The following is a 17548-nucleotide window of genomic DNA, read 5'->3' on the forward strand; positions in this document are numbered from 1 at the left end:
TTTTAAAAGGTCAGAGGGTAGAGCTCAAACTTTCTAATAGCAAAGAATGAATTCCCATAAAATAAAGACTTGACAATGAGTTTTGGTAATATGATTTTTATTCAAATTAAACGTATAATATGTATCGGCAGAATTATTTCGCCACTTTTGAAGAACCGATTCATTGCAAAAAATTTAGTACTGAAGCGATTAAATATCGATGTTTCGAGCAATAAGTTTGTGATATTCTTCCGGAATGTCTGCAATATACGATTGAATATCCAAATCATTGATTCCTCTTAAATGGAATAGTTCTGTGGCCAATTCGGCTACTTTTCGTCGAATGACTTTTCCAGATGGAGTTTTCGGTAACGAATCAACAAAGTAGACTCCACCACGAAGCCACATTCGTTTTGGAAAGTGATCTAAATTAAAATTTAAATGAATTGCATTGAATTTCGAAGAATATTTTGAATATTTTGAACAAAATCTTACTTGCAACTAATTCAAAGAAATCTCGTTCGATTAAAGACGAGTTTGCACTCCGTACGATAACAGCGGCTGGCAATTTTTCATCAACACCAGTCGTAATGCCAACAATGCAAACTTCTTGAACGTCTGGCAATGTGATAAGATAGCTCTCCATTTCGAAGGGTGAAAAAGAAGCAATAAAGTAAAATATCCTGAAAATATCTTTTTTTCGATCGGTAATATGCAATGCTCCATTTTCATCGAAATGGCCAATGTCTCCCGTTAAAAAGAAGCCTTCATTGTCAAAAGCCGCTGCAGTGGCCTTTGGATCATTCAAATATTCAATGAACTTATACTTTGTCTTAGTGCATATTTCACCATCGACATTGGCACCACATCGATTTCCATGGTCATCGACTATTTTCATGGTCATACCATTATACAACACTCCAGCACTATATTTGCCATTTTTATTCAGAACCCATAGAAAATTCGTTCCTATTTCAGTCAAACTATAACCTGCTATTATCTCAGCATTTGGATAGTAACGATATGTTTCAATAACTATGCCTGAAGATGCTTTACCACCAATAACTAGGATCTCTTGTACACTTGAAAGATCAGTCGTGCGAATTAAATCATTTTTTAAACATGCAATCATTTGAGTTGGAGCGGTTAATAAAAATGTCACATTGTGTTTTTCAATTATTTCGAATTGAAGCGCTGCCGAAAAACAATATTTAGTTATAATCCGTGTCGATCCTTTCATACTGGATGACATTACATTCAATAACCAAGACCCCCAATATATCGCAGAAAAACTCAAACATATGTCATCTTTATATAGACCTCCGATATCAGGTAAGTTAATCATGGCATATGGCATTGAAATGCCTATATTTAGAGTAAAAGACATAAATTTTGAGAAACCAAATATTAAACTTCTATAAAACACAAATTAAGTATTAAAGTAATACATTTTGATGGGCCAGTTGTGCCTGAGGATGAGAGTATCGCTGCGATATCATTTAACATATCGACGTGAACGGGACTAAAAGTATAAATCGATTATTTGAAGCATAAAATACGAAGGCTTCCAACTTACACAAATTCATGTTCATTTCCAGTTTGAATGAGTAGACTTTCAACTGGTTCAGAGGTGGAAATTTGCCCATCAAATGTAAAAATCGGCACCTTTAATTGCGATTCGTTCAATGCTTCGCAGATTAAATTGTAAGAATCAACGTCACAAAATATGGCTTTTGTGTTGGTTTTTTTGAATTTTTGAGCAATTTCCTCTTTCGAGAGAGACGAATGCAATGGATTGATTGGACACCCCATACTGGACGACGCAAACACAATCGGACACAAATTATCCGAATTCACCGCCAGAAAAGTAAACAAATCTTTATATTGAAATCCTTTTTTCTGCAAATTTTGCGCTGCGCGAATGGCTTTCAATCTCAATTCATCGTAAGTCATTCTAACTCCGGTATCATGATTGATCTTGAAGAAGAATGAACATTTAGAAAAAATGTGTTATGAATTCTTATTAATTCAATTACCTGAGCCACTTTTGAGCCATGTTTGGACAATGTGTCTAATAAAAACGTACCAAAACACAAATTTGGATCCAAATACTTTGGTTCTTCAGTGGACGACCACAATTTACTTTCTTCCTCAAATTCAACACCCAACATTTTGCTGTCGAGTGTTTTTTATAACTGCTGCTATTTCCAAGTGTTTTCACTTTTTTATTTATTGTCAATTTGACTTTTCAAAAGAGATGGAACAATGAAACATTTGTGGAGTTAAAATCTCCAGGGGGTAAACGCAAGATTTGTGACTGGAAAAGATTTGCTTATGAAAATATGAATAAAGATTGATAAAAATTGCTCATGCTCATTGATTGGTGAAGATCGGTAAAATTAAACATGATTGAAATTCATTGAGAGTGATGTGACTAGCAAAGATTGGTGAAAATGGGCCAAATTTAAAATGATTCGTGGTCGTCATGAGAGTGTCTACCCCCAGTAAAATCTTATAAGGTTGTTATTATAATTATATGTAATATAAAATTTTACTTTTTTATGTTCGTATTTTGATGACTTGAAATGTTTAAATGTGATTTAAATGCGCAATTATAATTTTTTTTAATCCTCGAAATTATCGCTGTGATCAGTGATTACGCACGAATCGAAATGTTTAAAGCACAACAATTCCGTTGCAATGAGTGCAATTTTTATAACAATTTGTTCGAGACTTGTATGATGCATTTCACATTGAAATGCCGTCTGAAAAGAGGTTTGCACCCAAACCAAAAATAATTTTTATTTAACCCATTAAAAAATCTACCTTTTCAAACATTGTTTACACTGTATATTGGATTTCATACATAATTTCTACATAATTATGGGATATATAGTATTACACATAATGTATTGCGCTGATTATTTAATTGAAATGGAACGAAATATACATCTAAATGGGACATTTCGATCTTGTCACATGAATGCAGTGAGGGCACTTGGAAATAATTTCTTTATTAAAAACAAATACGATTAATAATTGGAACGTTAGAGCAAAATCAGGAATAAATTTCATTTTGAAGCACTCCAAATAAAAAGACTTTCTATTAGTCGCTATTTCGAGCAATAAGTTTGTGATATTCTTCCGGAATGTCTGCAATATACGATTGAATATCCGGATCATTGATTCCTCTTTTATGGAATATTTCCGTGGCTAATTCGGCTACTTTTCGTCGAATGATTTTTCCAGATGGAGTTTTTGGTAACGAATCAACAAAGTAGACTCCACCACGAAGCCACTCCCGTTTTGGAAAGTGATCTAAATGAAAAATGAAATGGTGAATAACATATGTTTTTCATCTATTGTTTTCTTTTAGTTTCAATATCTTACGTGCAACCAATTCATAACATTTTCGTTCGTTTAAGGATGAATTTGAATTTCGTACAATAACAGCAGCTGGCAACTTTTCATCAGCACCAGTCGTGATACCAAAAATGCAAACTTCTTGAATGTCTGCTATTTTGATAAGATAACTCTCAATTTCAGATGTTGAAAAGGGAGCTCGAAAATAAAATATCCTGAAAATGTCTTTTTTTCGATCGGTAATATGCAATGTTTCGTTTTCATCGAAATGGCCAATGTCTCCAGTCAAAAAGAAGCCTTCACTGTCAAAAGCGGCTGCAGTTGCCTTTGAATCATTCAAATATTCAATGAACTTATATTTCGTCTTAGTGCATATTTCACCATCAACATTAGCACCGCATCGATTTCCATTATCATCGACTATTTTCATGGTCACACCATTATACAACACTCCAGCATTGTGATTTCCATTTTTATCAAGAACGAACTCAAATACCCCACCGACCTCAGTCAAACCATATGGTGATGTGATCGCAGCATTTGGATAGTAATGATATGTTTCGGTAATTATGCCCGAAGATGCTTTACCACCAATAGCTCGTATCTGTTGTACACTCGAAAGATCACTCTTGCGAATTAATTCACTTTTTAAACATGCCACCATATTACATGGAATAGTCCATAAAAGAGTTACTTTGTGTTTTTCAATTATTTCGAATTGAAGCGCTGCTGAAAAACTATATCGAGTTATGATCCTTGTCGATCCTTTCATAGTGCATGTCAACACATAATACATCCACGTCGTCCAATATATTGAAGAAAAACATAAACATATGTCATCTTTCGGTGGAATAGTGAAATAAAACATGGAATAGGGTATTACGACACCTATAATATAGTGAAAAACATACATTTAGATCGACAAAAAGACACTATTAAAGTGCACTCATTAAGGTCATACACTTTGATGGGCCAGTTGTGCCCGATGACGAGATGAATCCTGCGATATCACTCGGTATTTCAACACGAACGGGACTAAAAATTAAATTCAATATTTCAATTAGAAAATAACAGTCGTAACTATGAAAGGGGCGTCTAACACAACGTTTGTGTTAACTTACACAAATTCATGTTCATTTCCAGTTTGAATGAGTAGACTTTCAACTGGTTCAGAGGTGGAAATTTGCCCATCAAACGTAAAAATCGGCACATTCAATTGCGATTCGTTCAATGCTTCACAGAATAAATTGTAAGAATCAACGTCACAAAATATGGATTTGGTGTTAGTTTTCTTGAGTTTTTGAGCAATTTCCTCTTTCGAAAGAGACGAATGCAATGGATTGATTGTGCAACCCATACAGAACGACGCAAACACAATCGGACACAAATCATCCGAATTCACAGCCAAAAAAGCAAACACATCTTTGTATTGAAATCCTTTTTTCTGCAAATTTTGCGCTGCGCGAATGGTTTTCAATCTTAATTCATCGTAAGTCATTTTAACTCCGGTATCATGATTGATCTTGAAGAAAAATTCGAATATTACAAAAATCTTTTACGAGTTCTTATTAATTCAACTACCTGAGCCACTTTTGAGCCATGTTTGGACAATGTGTCTAATAAAAACGTTCCAAAACACAAATTTGGATCCAAATATTTAGGCTCTTCAGTGGACGACCACAATTTACTTTCTTCGTCAAACTTAACACCGATCATTTTACTTGAAAACATTTTTCGAAACTGTGCAGTCATGCCATAGTATTTATGATTTTATAGCGATATCTTTAAATGATTTGACAGGTTATTCAAAATACAAATTGAAAATTGATAAGAAAATACACTAGGACAGGAATTCATTGATCGCAAGCCCGCATTTCTTTTGTGTATCTCGATTGACTTCATTTTTTTATCTCTTATACAAATGCATTGATATAGTAATTATGACTCAATGCAAATCCCTCAAATTAATAGTAAATTGCCTGCACTCATTTGCAAGATTATACTGCGTGGCCTCATTTCCTTTATGTATTTATTGCAGTTTTAACTGAATTGCAGAATGAATACCGTTGACAGATAATAATTTTTCGGACCCACTCACACTCTTTATCAAAAAAATATTACAAGTTAGAAGTGTTTGTTTTCAAAAATCGTATATTGCCCAAAATTACGAGCTGTTGTTAATCTTTTATTTTATCATTTATTACTTTCAATGCAATTCGGTTCAAAATAGGTATTTATAAATATATGTGATCATTCCCGTTGAGATATGAGTAGGTTGGACAAATCTTTGTACTTATAAAAACTTAAACAGACATTTACCCCGTCGATGGGAATTCTCTATGGTAATTAGTATGGCGACTTTGAAATAGCTTAAAAAAAGTAATTTTCTCTGTAAATTGCCCTTTTAATTAAGTATTTACCCGGTTTTTGCGATTTTGATATACGATATCAATGAAAGAATAGCTTAATTTTTCTAAAACACTTGGAAATAAATGAAAATAATTTCTTTATTAAAAACCAAAAACCAACTTAAGAACTAAAACGATTTATTATTAGAATGTAAGAGCAAAATCAAAAATAAATGTTGTTTTGAAGAACTCCAAGATAAAAGTCTTGCTATTAATCGCTATTTCGCAATCGCTATCTTGCTACTAATTGCAATAAGTTTGTGATATTCTTCCGGAATGTCTGCAATATACGCTTGAATATCAGGATCATTGATTCCTCTTTTATGGAATATTTCCGTGGCTAATTCGGCTACTTTTCGTCGAATGATTTTTCCAGATGGAGTTTTTGGTAACGAATCAACAAAGTAGACTCCACCACGAAGCCACTCCCGTTTTGGAAAGTGATCTAAATAAAAATAAAAATGGTTTAGTCATCTGGTTGCTCATCTGCTGTCTTTCTTTAGTTTGAATATCTTACTTGCAACTAATTCAAAGAAACCTCGTTCGCTTAAAGTTGAATTTGAATTTCGTACAATAACAGCGGCTGGCAATTTTTCATCAGTACCAGTCGTAATGCAAACAATGCAAACTTCTTGAACATCTGGCAATGTGATAAGATAACTCTCCATTTCAGATGGTGCAAAAGGAGCTTCGAAATGAAATATTTTAAAAACATCTTTCTTGCGATCGGTTATGTGTAATGTTCCATTTTCATCGAAGTGGCCAATGTCTCCCGTTAAAAAGAAGCCTTCATTGTCAAAAGCGGCTGCAGTTGCCTTTGTATCATTCAAATATTCAATTAATTTATACTTCGCCTTAGTGCATATTTCACCATCGACATTGGCAACACATCGATTTCCATGATCATCGACTATTTTCATGGTCACACCTTCACACAACACTCCAGCACTATATTTGCCATTTTTATTCAGAACCCATAGAAAATTCCATCCTATTTCAGTTAAACCATAACCTGCTCTTATCTCAGCATTTGGATAGTAACGATATGTTTCAATTACTATACCTGAAGATGCTTTACCACCAAAAACTAGGATCTGTTGTACACTTGAAAGATCAGTCGTGCGAACTAAATCATTTTTTAAACTTGCACTCATATAAGATGGAATGATATATAAAAATGTCACTTTGTGTTTTTCAATTATTTCTAGTTGAAGTGCTGCTGAAAAGCTATATCGAGTTATGATCCGTGTCGATCCTTGCATAATGCATGACAATGCATAATATATCCACTTCGACCAGAATAATGGTTCAAAACTCAGACATATGCCTTCTTTAATTGAGAATATGGACTTTGACAAGTAAATCATGCTATATGGAAATGCAATACCTGTATTTTAAGTGAAAGAAATGATTTTAGAGCGAGAAAAATATCAAAACACGCCCAATGAATTCATACATTTTGATGGACCAGTTGTGCCCGAGGATGAGAATATCGCTGCGATATCATTCAACATATCGCCGTGAACGGAACTAAAAATATAAATCGATTATTTGAAGCATAGAATACGAATGCTTCCAACTTACACAAATTCATGTTCATTTCCAGTTTGAATGAGTAGACTTTCAACTGGTTCTGAGGTAGAAATTTGTCCATCAAATGTGAAAATCGGCACCTTCAATTGCGATTCGTTCAATGCTTCGCAGATTAAATTGTAAGAATCAACGTCACAAAATATGGCTTTTGTGTTGGTTTTTTTGAGATTAAGAGCAATCTCTTTTTTCGAGAGGGTCGAATGCAATGGATTGATTGTGCACCCCATACAGAACGATGCAAACACAATCGGACACAAATCATCCGAATTCACGGCCAAAAAAGCAAACACATCTTTGTATTGAAATCCTTTTTTCTGCAAATTTTGCGCAGCGCGAATGGTTTTCAATCTTAATTCATCGTAAGTCATTCTAACTCCGGTATCATGATTGATCTTGAAGAAAAATGAACATTTAGAACAAATGTGTTATGAATTCTTATTAATTCAGCTACCTGAGCCACTTTTGAGCCATGCTTGGACAATATGTCCAATAAAAATGTCCCATAACACTCATTTGGATCCAAACACTTTGGTTCTTCAGTACACGACCACAATTTACTTTCAGCGTCAAACTTAACACCCACCATTTTGCTGTCGAGTCTTTTTGAAAACTGCTCATCTATTGCCAAGTATCTTCACTTTTTTATAGTTCTATTGTTTTGATCAAAAAGATAAGATAATTAGATCCAATTTATGATAATTTCTGGTTTATTCCATTTGACGTCTTTTTTGCGCGTGTTTTTAATTGCATCTTTTACCGTGCGATCAATTTATATCTGTAACAACTCACTAATCTAGTAATCTAAGTCATTGAATAACAATAGATAAAGATAGAGAATGAAATAAACACTTTCAATGGTAATACTATGCCAAATAAAACCGTGAACAGACATTATTTTTATTATATGCTCGTTATCAAGAAAATAAAGCGCGTGTTGATGTATATTGCCAAAATTATATTATCAGTCTTAGTTGTGGTGGCATTAATTTTTCAAATGTCGCACATAATAAAGCTTAATTCAATCAAACTCATTTTCATGTTGCTTACTACTTCGTTTGCTTTTAAAGTTTCAATTGTGTTGAACTTTGACAGGTTTACGGAGTAAAGTTCTCGGGTTTGAATTTTGTCTGTAAAAAAAAAATTTGCACAAAAACGAAAATTTTGTATGGAAGTTACCCCTAAATTTTATTGAAATTTCTTCAAACTTTTAGAATGTTGGCTTTTTGTAGAAAAAATAACCTGTGCAAAGTTTCACGTCAGTACGATATAATCCCAAGCACTCAATTTGCTCTGTTCACCCGGGCATTCGCACCGTGTGTCAGCTACGAAAACACGAAAGAGAATACGGAGCGACACACGAAGAAAGTAGTGTATGTGCGTATACGATTCAGTTCTTGCGTCTTATTCGTTATTCGTTTTCAGCTCTTTGCATGGCAAGGGCTGCTACGCTACATAACAAAAAGATGAAAAAGGGAAATAAAGAATAAGAAGCAAGGCACGAAGCATATATGCAAAGACACTACAGTCAGCTTGCATATGCTTTACTTATTGCTGTTTTAACTGAATTGCCGAATGAATACCGTTGACAGATAATAATTTGTTTGGATCCACTCACACTCTTTATCAAAAAAATATTACAAGTCAAAAGTGTTTTCTAAAACGATTTATTATTAGAATATAAGCGCAAAATCAAAAATAAATGTTGTTTTGAAGAACTCCAAGTAAAAGGTCTTGCTTTCAATCGCTATTTCGAGCAATAGGTTTGTGATATTCTTCCGGAATGTCTGCAATATATGATTGATTATCAGGATCATTGATTCCTCTTTTATGGAATATTTCCGTGGCCAATTCGGCTACTTTTGGTCGAATGATTTTTCCAGATGGAGTTTTCGGTAACGAATCAACAAAGTAGACTCCACCGCGAAGCCACATCCGTTTTGGAAAGTGATCTACATTAAAATTGAAATGAATTTCACTAATTCAAAGAAATCTCGTTCACTTAAAGATGAATTTGAATTTCGCACGATAACAGCGGCTGGTAACTCTTCATCAATACCAGTCGTAATTCCAACAATGCAAACTTCCTGAATGTCTGGCAATGTGATAAGATAACTCTCCATTTCAGATGGTGCAAAAGGAGCTTCGAAATGAAATATTTTAAAAACATCTTTCTTGCGATCGGTTATGTGTAATGTTCCATTTTGATCGAAATGGCCAATGTCTCCAGTCAAAAAGAAGCCTTCATTGTCAACAGCTGCTGCAGTTGCCTTTGGATCACTCAAATATTCAATTAATTTATACTTCGTCCTAGTGCATGTTTCACCATCGATTTCCATTATCATCGACTATTTTCATGGTCAAACCATCACACAACACTCCAGCACTATATTTGCCATTTTTATTCAGAACCCATAGAAAAATCATTCCTATTTCAGTCAAACCATACCATGATGTGATCTTAGCATTTGGATAGTAACGATATGTTTCAGTTACTAAGCCTGAAGATACTTTACCACCACCAAATAGTATCTGTCGCAAACTTGAAAGATCAGTCGTAAGAACTAAATCATTTTTTAAACACGCAATCATATAAAATGGAACGGCTATTAAAAGTGTCACTTTGTGTTTTTCAATTATTTCGAACTGAAGTGTTGCCGAAAAACTATATTTAGTTATAATCCGTGTCGATCCTTTCATACTGCATGACATTACATTCATTAACCAAGATCCCCAATATATCGAAGAAAAACTCAAACATATGTCATCTTTAGATAGACCTCTGATATCAAGTAAGTTAATCCACCATATAGGAATTGAAATGCCTATATTTAGAGTAAAAGATATACATTTTGAGAAACGGATATTACGCTATTAAAAAACACACATTAATATAAAAGTCATACATTTTGATGGACCAGTTGAGCCCGAAGATGAGAGTATTGCTCCAATATCATTTAACACATCGACGTGAACGGGACTAGAAATATAAAATGTCTTACATCCGTAAGATGAACTTTTCCGCACTGTGATCCACAACATGCATTTATTACAAATCTTTTACTCAAAGAAACTCGATACAAATAATTTTCGAAGTACTTTTCATACAAAAACTACTAAAAATGGGAATTTTTGTATCGCAGCCATGCCTATATGATATCGTAATCATGTGCAAATTTGCAGAGGTTATTTTTTTCAATAAAAGTTAACATTCTGAAAGTTTGAAGAAATTTCAATGCATATTAAGGGTACCTCCCATACAAAATTTCGTTTTTGAGCAAAAAATTCCCCTAATATGCGTTGAAATGTCTTCAAACTCTCAGAGTGTTATTTTTGTGTGGTAAAAATAACCTGTGCAAAGTTTCAGCTCATTACGATATCATAAAGGCATGGCATTCATACAAAAATCCAATTTTTTAGAAATGTTTGTATGAAAAGTGTGTCGAAAATTATTTGTATCGCAAAACTAACGTCATATTCGGGTTTATCGTAGGAATACATTAAATATCACTTTTGGAAGAAAAATTGAATTTTTCCCATGGATGGCCATGGGCATCACACAAGATATGACACTTTACCCTGTCAACCAAAGTCACTCAAAATCTAATGGTTTCTATTCTTCGGCACCCCCAATCATCCTGTGAAGTCAGATTTTGAATTACTTTTCTTGTTTGAAAGTTATCGTGTTAACAAATTTTTGCGTACAGCGTACAGGGTACGCACATACATTCGGACATCGAAAAAACGCTAGATTCGTGTTCCCCGGCTCCTAAAACACCCAGAAAACATGTTTTTTGAGGGTGTTAATTTTTCGACCGATTCCAATACTTTACCTTACACACTAGGTGTGTGCGGAAAAGTAAAATTCACACTGAATTTGTTGTCTATCTGCAATTTTTGAAATATTCAACAACTTAAATTGCTTGCGACTCGAAACAAAAACATTCGAAACGATGTTTATTAATAGTCATGATGCTAATCTTCCCACTAGGGTGAGACAACGTACAACGTACGACGTACAGATTAACAAAAACCATGTTTAAAAACGCCAAATTCGGGTTCTCTGACCTCAGAAACGTCCAGAAAACATGTTTCTGAAGTTTTCAAAATTTTGACCGATTACAATACTTTTCACCTTACACTATGTGTGCGGAAAAGTAAAACCAACCAAAAATGCGACTCTCTCAACACGATTTATCGGTCAGGAGAGCAAAAGAAAAAAGTACACAAACAACACAATCAGAAGAAGGTGGATGCGCTGTAGTTACACATTTCAAAGCGATTGGCCATGAACCTGACCTAAATAAAGCGTTCAGATTAGTATTCAGTAAGTGCGTCTTTCTTTCTAACAATTTTTAAAAACAATACACACATTCATAGTCATTTATTTATTTTACAGTCCCTTGATAAAAAGCAATCAAATTTCAAAACGTTGGAACAAATAAAATAAAAATTGACAAACGGAAACAGCCAAACTATAATTACATCTTTTTATTGAATCGAAGCCGAAAACACAATACATTATCGTATATTTCTTCTTTGTTACACTCCTTCAACGCATGTTTTCATTTTCATTGTCTTTCATATAGATTCTAATCTTCTATACAGTACATAGTGTTTTTAATGATCGCATGCACTTTTGTCACTTTATTATCACAAACACGCTTTGTTTTATTTGCTAGTGTGATTGAATAAGAGCAATAGACAATATATAGATAATAAATCAATTATTGAATCGTAAAAAAACAACATTTAAAACTTCTTTATAAAATCTATGCAGTCAAGCACTGAAAAGCAGTCTGTTCAAGTAAGTCACGCGTGAAAGTGAATTTAATTCTTAAAATGTCCGAAAAAATGTCTTATGTTTGCGAAGACTTTGATACTAAAGTAATACACGCTGGCCAGCAATTCGATCAATGGAAGCATAGAGAAGTAGTTCCATCTATTGTACCATCGGTTACATTTTTCCGAATTGATCCAACAACCATAGATGTAATATTTGAAATTCATCTTTCGAAGATTTTTTTTTCAATTTTTAAATTTGGTTTCATTTCAATTGTAGGGATATTCGTACAGTAGATTTGGAAATCCAACTCGTGATGCATTGCAACAATGTTTGGCTGAATTAGACAACGGAAAACATGGTTTGGTGTTTCCATCAGGTTCCGCCGCCACCCATGCTGTATTTTCCTTACTCAAATCTGGTGACCATATTGTTTCGTGTTTTGAACAATTCGGTGGAACGCGTCAGGTTATAAAGTTTGAAAAATAAGAATTTCTACTAAAAGGAATTAGTTCTTATATAATTACGCTGTTATTTCTAACCAGTAAACACTGGGATGTGTCTCAATTTTTTTCAAAATTCCTATTGGATATGCGCATTGCGCAACTTTCATGGGAAGTAACATACGAACCCATTGAAACCTTAATCGGTTCTTTTTCTTCATTTACGAGATCGGGTTTTTTGGACCCCTCTTTCGCATCCAGCAGGAATTTTGAAAAAAATCTGTGACACACTGAGGATGCTTAAGTTAATTTAAATTTAAAATTAGATTATGCTGGATTACGCTGAAAAAGTGGGAATCGAAATCGATTTTGTCGATGTAACTGAGTTAAGACACCTTCAGAATGCAATCAAACCGAATACAACGGTAAAATCATGTTGGAAGTTTCACTTGATGAGAATTACTTTAAATAGTTCGCTTTAATTTTAGTTGATTTGGTTAGAAACACCGTCGAACCCTTTATCAAAAATTACTGACCTTCAAGCCGCAGTCAAAGTAGCTCGTTCGCATATGGACTCCAACATAATTATTGTTGTAGACAACACTTTATTGACGCCATACTGTCAAAGACCTTTGGAAATGGGTGTGGATATAGTTATGTATTCTCTAACGAAATACATGAATGGACACAATGACGTTTTGGGTGGAGCTCTAATTGTTAACGATGACGAACTTCATAAAAATTTACTTCATTTTCAAACGTTTTACGGTTCAGCACTGTCCCCGTTTGATTGTTTCTTAGTGAATCGTGGTCTTAAAACATTGTCACTTCGAATGGAGCGACATTTCCAAAATGCTTTAGCCGTAGCCCATTATTTGGAGACACATTCAAAAGTCGTGAAAGTTTATCATCCTGGACTTCGATCGCATCCACATTATGAACTTGCGAAAAGACAATGTTCGGGAAATAGCTCTATGATAACCATTGAATTGAAGGGTACACCAGAACAAACTATAGAATTCGTCAAAAATCTTAAAATTTTTCTGTCTTGCGGCAGCGTCGGAAGCTATGCCAGTTTTGTAAATATTCCGTGAGTATGGTATGATTCATTTTTATTTACGATTGATTCAAACACTTCTTGTTCACAATATCAGAATTTATGTAAGCCATTATGGTCTCCCTCAAGAGACACTCAATGAACTTGGAATTTTGGATACACATATTCGTTTGATACCTGGACTCGAAAGTATCAACGACCTCATCAACGACTTGAAGCAAGCTTTTGAAACGACATTCAGGCAAACAAATGCTTAAAATTTGCATTTCTCTGGTATATTAAAATATTTCTATATTTAGAAAAACTAGAGTTTTGTGGCGAATCTTTCTGAACTGAAGTGTTATTCATTGAAATGGCCAAAAATATAAGTACAGTGTTATGATACAGTTATTTTCGTTTTATTTTTGTAGAAACATTCAAAAAATTATATACCTATCGAGACAATCAGTGTTTTATTTGTTTATGTACTCTGGTACATGAGTGGGAAATTACTCTGTGAAAAAAATAACCTGTGTAAAGTTTCAGCTCATTACGATATCATACAAGCATGGCTTCCATACAAAAATCCAAATGGAGAAAACATGTTTTTTGAGGGTGTTAATTTTTCGACCGTTTCCAATACTTTACCTTACACACTAGGTGTGTGCGGAAAAGTAAAATTGTACAAAATATCTAACTTTAAAAGTTTGTCGATTTGACGTCTTTGCTCTTTTTTACGCGTTTTTTTAACTGTACTTTTTTGCGTGCGACGAATCTATATCTATAACAACTCACTATTCTAAGCCATTGGCTACTACGACTACTGCGGCACTATTCGATCAACTGAGTTAAGCTGCACAAGCTTTGGTCAGGAGATAAATGGGTAACCGTTTAGAACATCGCATGTAGTCGTAAAATACTGTGTCAACCGGGTCTGTGTACAACAAAGGTATGGATTTCAGCACAGACACGTAAAATAGAAATCCAACGCCATATAGAATATGGCAAAATCATAAGAAATGTAGGATACAATCGGCTGATCACCGATTTATCTGAATTAATTGATCAACAGAAACCAGAAAGATAAGAATTCTTATCTCAAGGCCCTATACTCCACTAGGAGTTAAAGGAAATAATAAAAAAAAAAAAAAATTCTAAGCCATTGAAATAAGAATTGAATAACAAGAGATAAAGATAGAGAATGAAAAAATCACTTTGTACTAAATGAAATATTTTATTATATGCTCGTTATCAAGAAAATATAGCGCGTATTGATGTATATTGTCAAAATTATACAACTGTCTTATCTTATCAGTCTTAGTTGTGTTCTCATCTGCTCTCATGTTGTGTTCTGACTACAATATTCAAAATTCGCTCTGAATCCGTTGTCTATCTGCAATTTTTGAAATATTCACCTACTTAAATTGATTGCGACTCTATATTAAAAATTCTTTCGAAACAAAAACATCCGAAACGATATTGTTTGTGGAATGAACGTGAAACGTGAAACTCCGATAAATAATCAAATTGAATAATATAAAACACCAAAAATTGAGTTCACAATATAAAGAAATTTATTTAATGAATTTCTAAAAAACTTTTGTATGCATTTCGACAAAATTTCTTTATATTGTGAACTCAATTTAAGGTGTTTTAAATTATTCAATTTGATTATTCGAAACGATGTTTATTAATAGTCATAATGCTTATCTCCCCACTTAACCGAAAGCATTCACTTCAAATCGCACAGTCTCTCTTTGAGCTCTGATCTTATTTTTGCAAAATGAAATATTCAATCGTTTCCGTATTCGCTTTAATCAATGTATTTTGTGAAGGGCGTGATTTCGAGTGTGGTTACTTTCAGGATGGAATTGAATCGATTGGATATCATTGTGCATCTTTCGATGAAGAATTACCCGTGGATTGTTCGTCGAACTTTTTTTACCTACTAAATGACTCAAATAAATCAAAAGTAACCCATTTAAAAGTGAACGGATGTGATTGTGTCAGTGTCAAAAAAGTTGCCGAAAATTTTCCTAATTTAAAATCATTGGACATTTCACATTCGAAGATTGAGTCAGTGGAACTATTTAACATGAAACATTTAGTGAAAATAAATGCCGCGCATAATCGATTGACCGAAATTCCAAGCCACTTCTTTTCGAAGCTACCCAACATAACTGAATTGGATCTATCGCACAACCGTCTGACTAAAATCGATAAATTGCCCACGAACTTGGTGAACATTGATTTGTCTCACAACCACATTAAAAATTTATTCACCCGGACCTATGAAGATCTCTTAAATTTGGAGCATTTGGACTTGAGTCACAATTCAATACGTAGTGTTGATTTTTTTTCATTTGCCGAAAACAAAAAACTAAAAGTGTTGCAATTGAGGAACAACGAAATAGCCGATTTTGACAGCACACTTGCGCGATTGGTGCAAAGAGGAGTATCGGTGTATATATCATGGGATCACATCAGTACGTTCAGTTTATCGGAGTACAGAGGAGATAAAATACGCGTCATTTTGAAGAACAACGAAAAAGAAGGTATCATCCATAAGAAACCTAGTGGAAAGGTCGTGTTATATTGCAATGCGATGAGTTTTAAACATATCATCACAGTTGACATCGAGGGTCATAATATTGAAAATCCAACCGAAATGCTGCAATGCTTTCCACCATCAATCGCCACTATGCGCATATCAGGAACCTTTGCGGAGAAACTGGATTTTAGTCTTCTACAGAGATTTAGCGTACTGACGTCATTGTCCATAAAGGGTACGCAGTTGAGAAACTTCGATTTTGCCACGTTAAAAAATTGCACAAAGTTACAAGTACTCGAAATGATCAACACCAACTTGGACCGAATTTCGAACGTTGCAGTTTTCGACAATTTCAAAGATTTGCACCGCTTGAACCTCGAAGGAAACCAAATATTGAATATACCGCAATTAATCCCCCATTTGAGCTCAAATATTTGGGATTTAAATTTGAACGGAAATTTTGTTGGAAAATTAAATGCGTCGACGTTTGAGAGGCTTGCCAATATCCAAAGTCTATTCTTGCGAAAGACTCACCTTTCTTTTGACGACTTGAAGCCCTTCGAGCCATTTGACGAACTCAAGGACCTGGATATTTCCCATAATAATTTGGAAAGAACAGATTTTACCGCATCATCAACAGCTTTAGAGAAGTTGACTTCATTCTGGGCCGCTCGTTGTAAAATCGCCAAAATGGCAGAGTTATTGAAAATGCTGACCAATTCATTTTTCTGGATAATCGACATATCAGAAAATACTGTGGGCCAATTAGATGATGGTAAATTTGGACATTTCGAAAGAATATTCCAACTAAATGCAAGCAAAACAAGCCTATCGCAGGTTGATATCGATTTAATGAACCAATTTAGAGTTCAAATTCTCGACCTCTCTCATAATAACTTGAAAACAATGAACTTTTCCTCTGGATTCAGCGATATACATCAACTTTTTGTACAAGAAAATGAATTGACGGAAATGAACGGCCTTCTACAAACCGATATTCCGTGGATTTGGGGACTAAATATCTCGAGAAATCAGTTTTCATGCGATTATTTGAAGACGTTTATACCACGGCTTGAGAATAAATTCACCACATTCAAAATGTTCGGCGATCCATTGGTACAGAAACACACAAACTGTCATCCTCAAGCAAAAGTTGGCTATTTTGAATCCTTTTGGATGAGAATACGTAATATTTTTTAGATTTGAAATATAAAAATGAATGAATATCGTGAATTTCTTATACAATAACACAAATAAGGTCTTTTTTGGACGAATAAAGTAAATTGTTTCATCTTGTATTTTTTGCTTTTTTCAAGTTGAACGTGAAATAAAATCGTTCAATGAGAACGTGATAATGGATTTTATGTGACTTATAAAAAAAAGTCACACGAGTGT

General features: G+C 34.1%; 6 protein-coding genes across 6 annotated transcripts in view; 2 read left to right on the forward strand and 4 right to left on the reverse strand.

The window, feature by feature from the left end:
• Window positions 1-17548, reverse strand: part of LOC116348545 (janus kinase and microtubule-interacting protein 3-like) — a 133451-nt gene that overhangs the window by 95364 nt on the left and 20539 nt on the right. The window lies entirely within an intron of this gene.
• LOC116348546 lies at window positions 190-5058 on the reverse strand. Its single transcript, XM_031779574.1, has 10 exons — window positions 4924-5058; window positions 4464-4864; window positions 4304-4377; window positions 3370-4230; window positions 3094-3297; window positions 2016-2050; window positions 1556-1956; window positions 1428-1501; window positions 475-1344; window positions 190-404 (listed from the first exon to the last, which is right to left on the reverse strand). Exons 1-10 carry the CDS (start codon window positions 5056-5058, stop codon window positions 190-192), a joined length of 3270 nt encoding a protein of 1089 aa, XP_031635434.1.
• LOC116348531 (4-coumarate--CoA ligase-like 7) lies at window positions 5832-7971 on the reverse strand. The gene is made up of 5 exons (XM_031779558.1): window positions 7795-7971; window positions 7335-7735; window positions 7207-7280; window positions 6268-7137; window positions 5832-6195 (listed from the first exon to the last, which is right to left on the reverse strand). The coding sequence occupies exons 1-5, from the start codon at window positions 7927-7929 to the stop codon at window positions 5969-5971; spliced, it is 1707 nt and encodes a 568-aa protein (XP_031635418.1). The 5' UTR covers window positions 7930-7971; the 3' UTR covers window positions 5832-5968.
• On the reverse strand, window positions 9038-9903 carry LOC116348540 (probable 4-coumarate--CoA ligase 2). The gene has a single exon (XM_031779570.1). The coding sequence runs from the start codon at window positions 9683-9685 to the stop codon at window positions 9293-9295; it is 393 nt and encodes a 130-aa protein (XP_031635430.1). The 5' UTR covers window positions 9686-9903; the 3' UTR covers window positions 9038-9292.
• Window positions 12129-14027, forward strand: LOC116348536 (putative cystathionine gamma-lyase 2). Its single transcript, XM_031779563.1, has 5 exons — window positions 12129-12332; window positions 12403-12591; window positions 12893-12991; window positions 13055-13656; window positions 13721-14027. Exons 1-5 carry the CDS (start codon window positions 12183-12185, stop codon window positions 13878-13880), a joined length of 1200 nt encoding a protein of 399 aa, XP_031635423.1. The 5' UTR covers window positions 12129-12182; the 3' UTR covers window positions 13881-14027.
• On the forward strand, window positions 15331-17451 carry LOC116348530 (chaoptin-like). Its single transcript, XM_031779557.1, has one exon. It carries the CDS (start codon window positions 15386-15388, stop codon window positions 17351-17353), a length of 1968 nt encoding a protein of 655 aa, XP_031635417.1. The 5' UTR covers window positions 15331-15385; the 3' UTR covers window positions 17354-17451.

The sequence above is a fragment of the Contarinia nasturtii genome, unplaced genomic scaffold, assembly GCF_009176525.2.
Source record: "Contarinia nasturtii isolate CC-2019 unplaced genomic scaffold, AAFC_CNas_1.1 Cnas_scaffold_2490, whole genome shotgun sequence".
Lineage (NCBI taxonomy): Eukaryota > Metazoa > Arthropoda > Insecta > Diptera > Cecidomyiidae > Contarinia > Contarinia nasturtii.

What these genes read in the sequence shown, in the direction of transcription:
- LOC116348540 (XM_031779570.1), bottom strand. Translation starts at nt 9,685, where the DNA reads ATGATAATGGAAATCGATGGTGAAACATGCACTAGGACGAAGTATAAA.
- LOC116348530 (XM_031779557.1), top strand. Translation starts at nt 15,386, where the DNA reads ATGAAATATTCAATCGTTTCCGTATTCGCTTTAATCAATGTATTTTGT.
- LOC116348546 (XM_031779574.1), bottom strand. Translation starts at nt 5,058, where the DNA reads ATGATCGGTGTTAAGTTTGACGAAGAAAGTAAATTGTGGTCGTCCACT. An exon ending in GGAAATGAACATGAATTTGT is followed by an intron (nt 1,502 to 1,555) that starts GTAAGTTGGAAG and finishes TTATACTTTTAG; the next exon opens with TCCCGTTCACGTCGATATGT. An exon ending in TTTCTTTGAATTAGTTGCAA is followed by an intron (nt 405 to 474) that starts GTAAGATTTTGT and finishes ATTTTAATTTAG; the next exon opens with ATCACTTTCCAAAACGAATG.
- LOC116348536 (XM_031779563.1), top strand. Translation starts at nt 12,183, where the DNA reads ATGTCCGAAAAAATGTCTTATGTTTGCGAAGACTTTGATACTAAAGTA. An exon ending in TTGATCCAACAACCATAGAT is followed by an intron (nt 12,333 to 12,402) that starts GTAATATTTGAA and finishes TTTCAATTGTAG; the next exon opens with GGATATTCGTACAGTAGATT. An exon ending in CAATCAAACCGAATACAACG is followed by an intron (nt 12,992 to 13,054) that starts GTAAAATCATGT and finishes CTTTAATTTTAG; the next exon opens with TTGATTTGGTTAGAAACACC.
- LOC116348531 (XM_031779558.1), bottom strand. Translation starts at nt 7,929, where the DNA reads ATGGTGGGTGTTAAGTTTGACGCTGAAAGTAAATTGTGGTCGTGTACT. An exon ending in GGAAATGAACATGAATTTGT is followed by an intron (nt 7,281 to 7,334) that starts GTAAGTTGGAAG and finishes TTATATTTTTAG; the next exon opens with TTCCGTTCACGGCGATATGT. An exon ending in TTTCTTTGAATTAGTTGCAA is followed by an intron (nt 6,196 to 6,267) that starts GTAAGATATTCA and finishes ATTTTTATTTAG; the next exon opens with ATCACTTTCCAAAACGGGAG.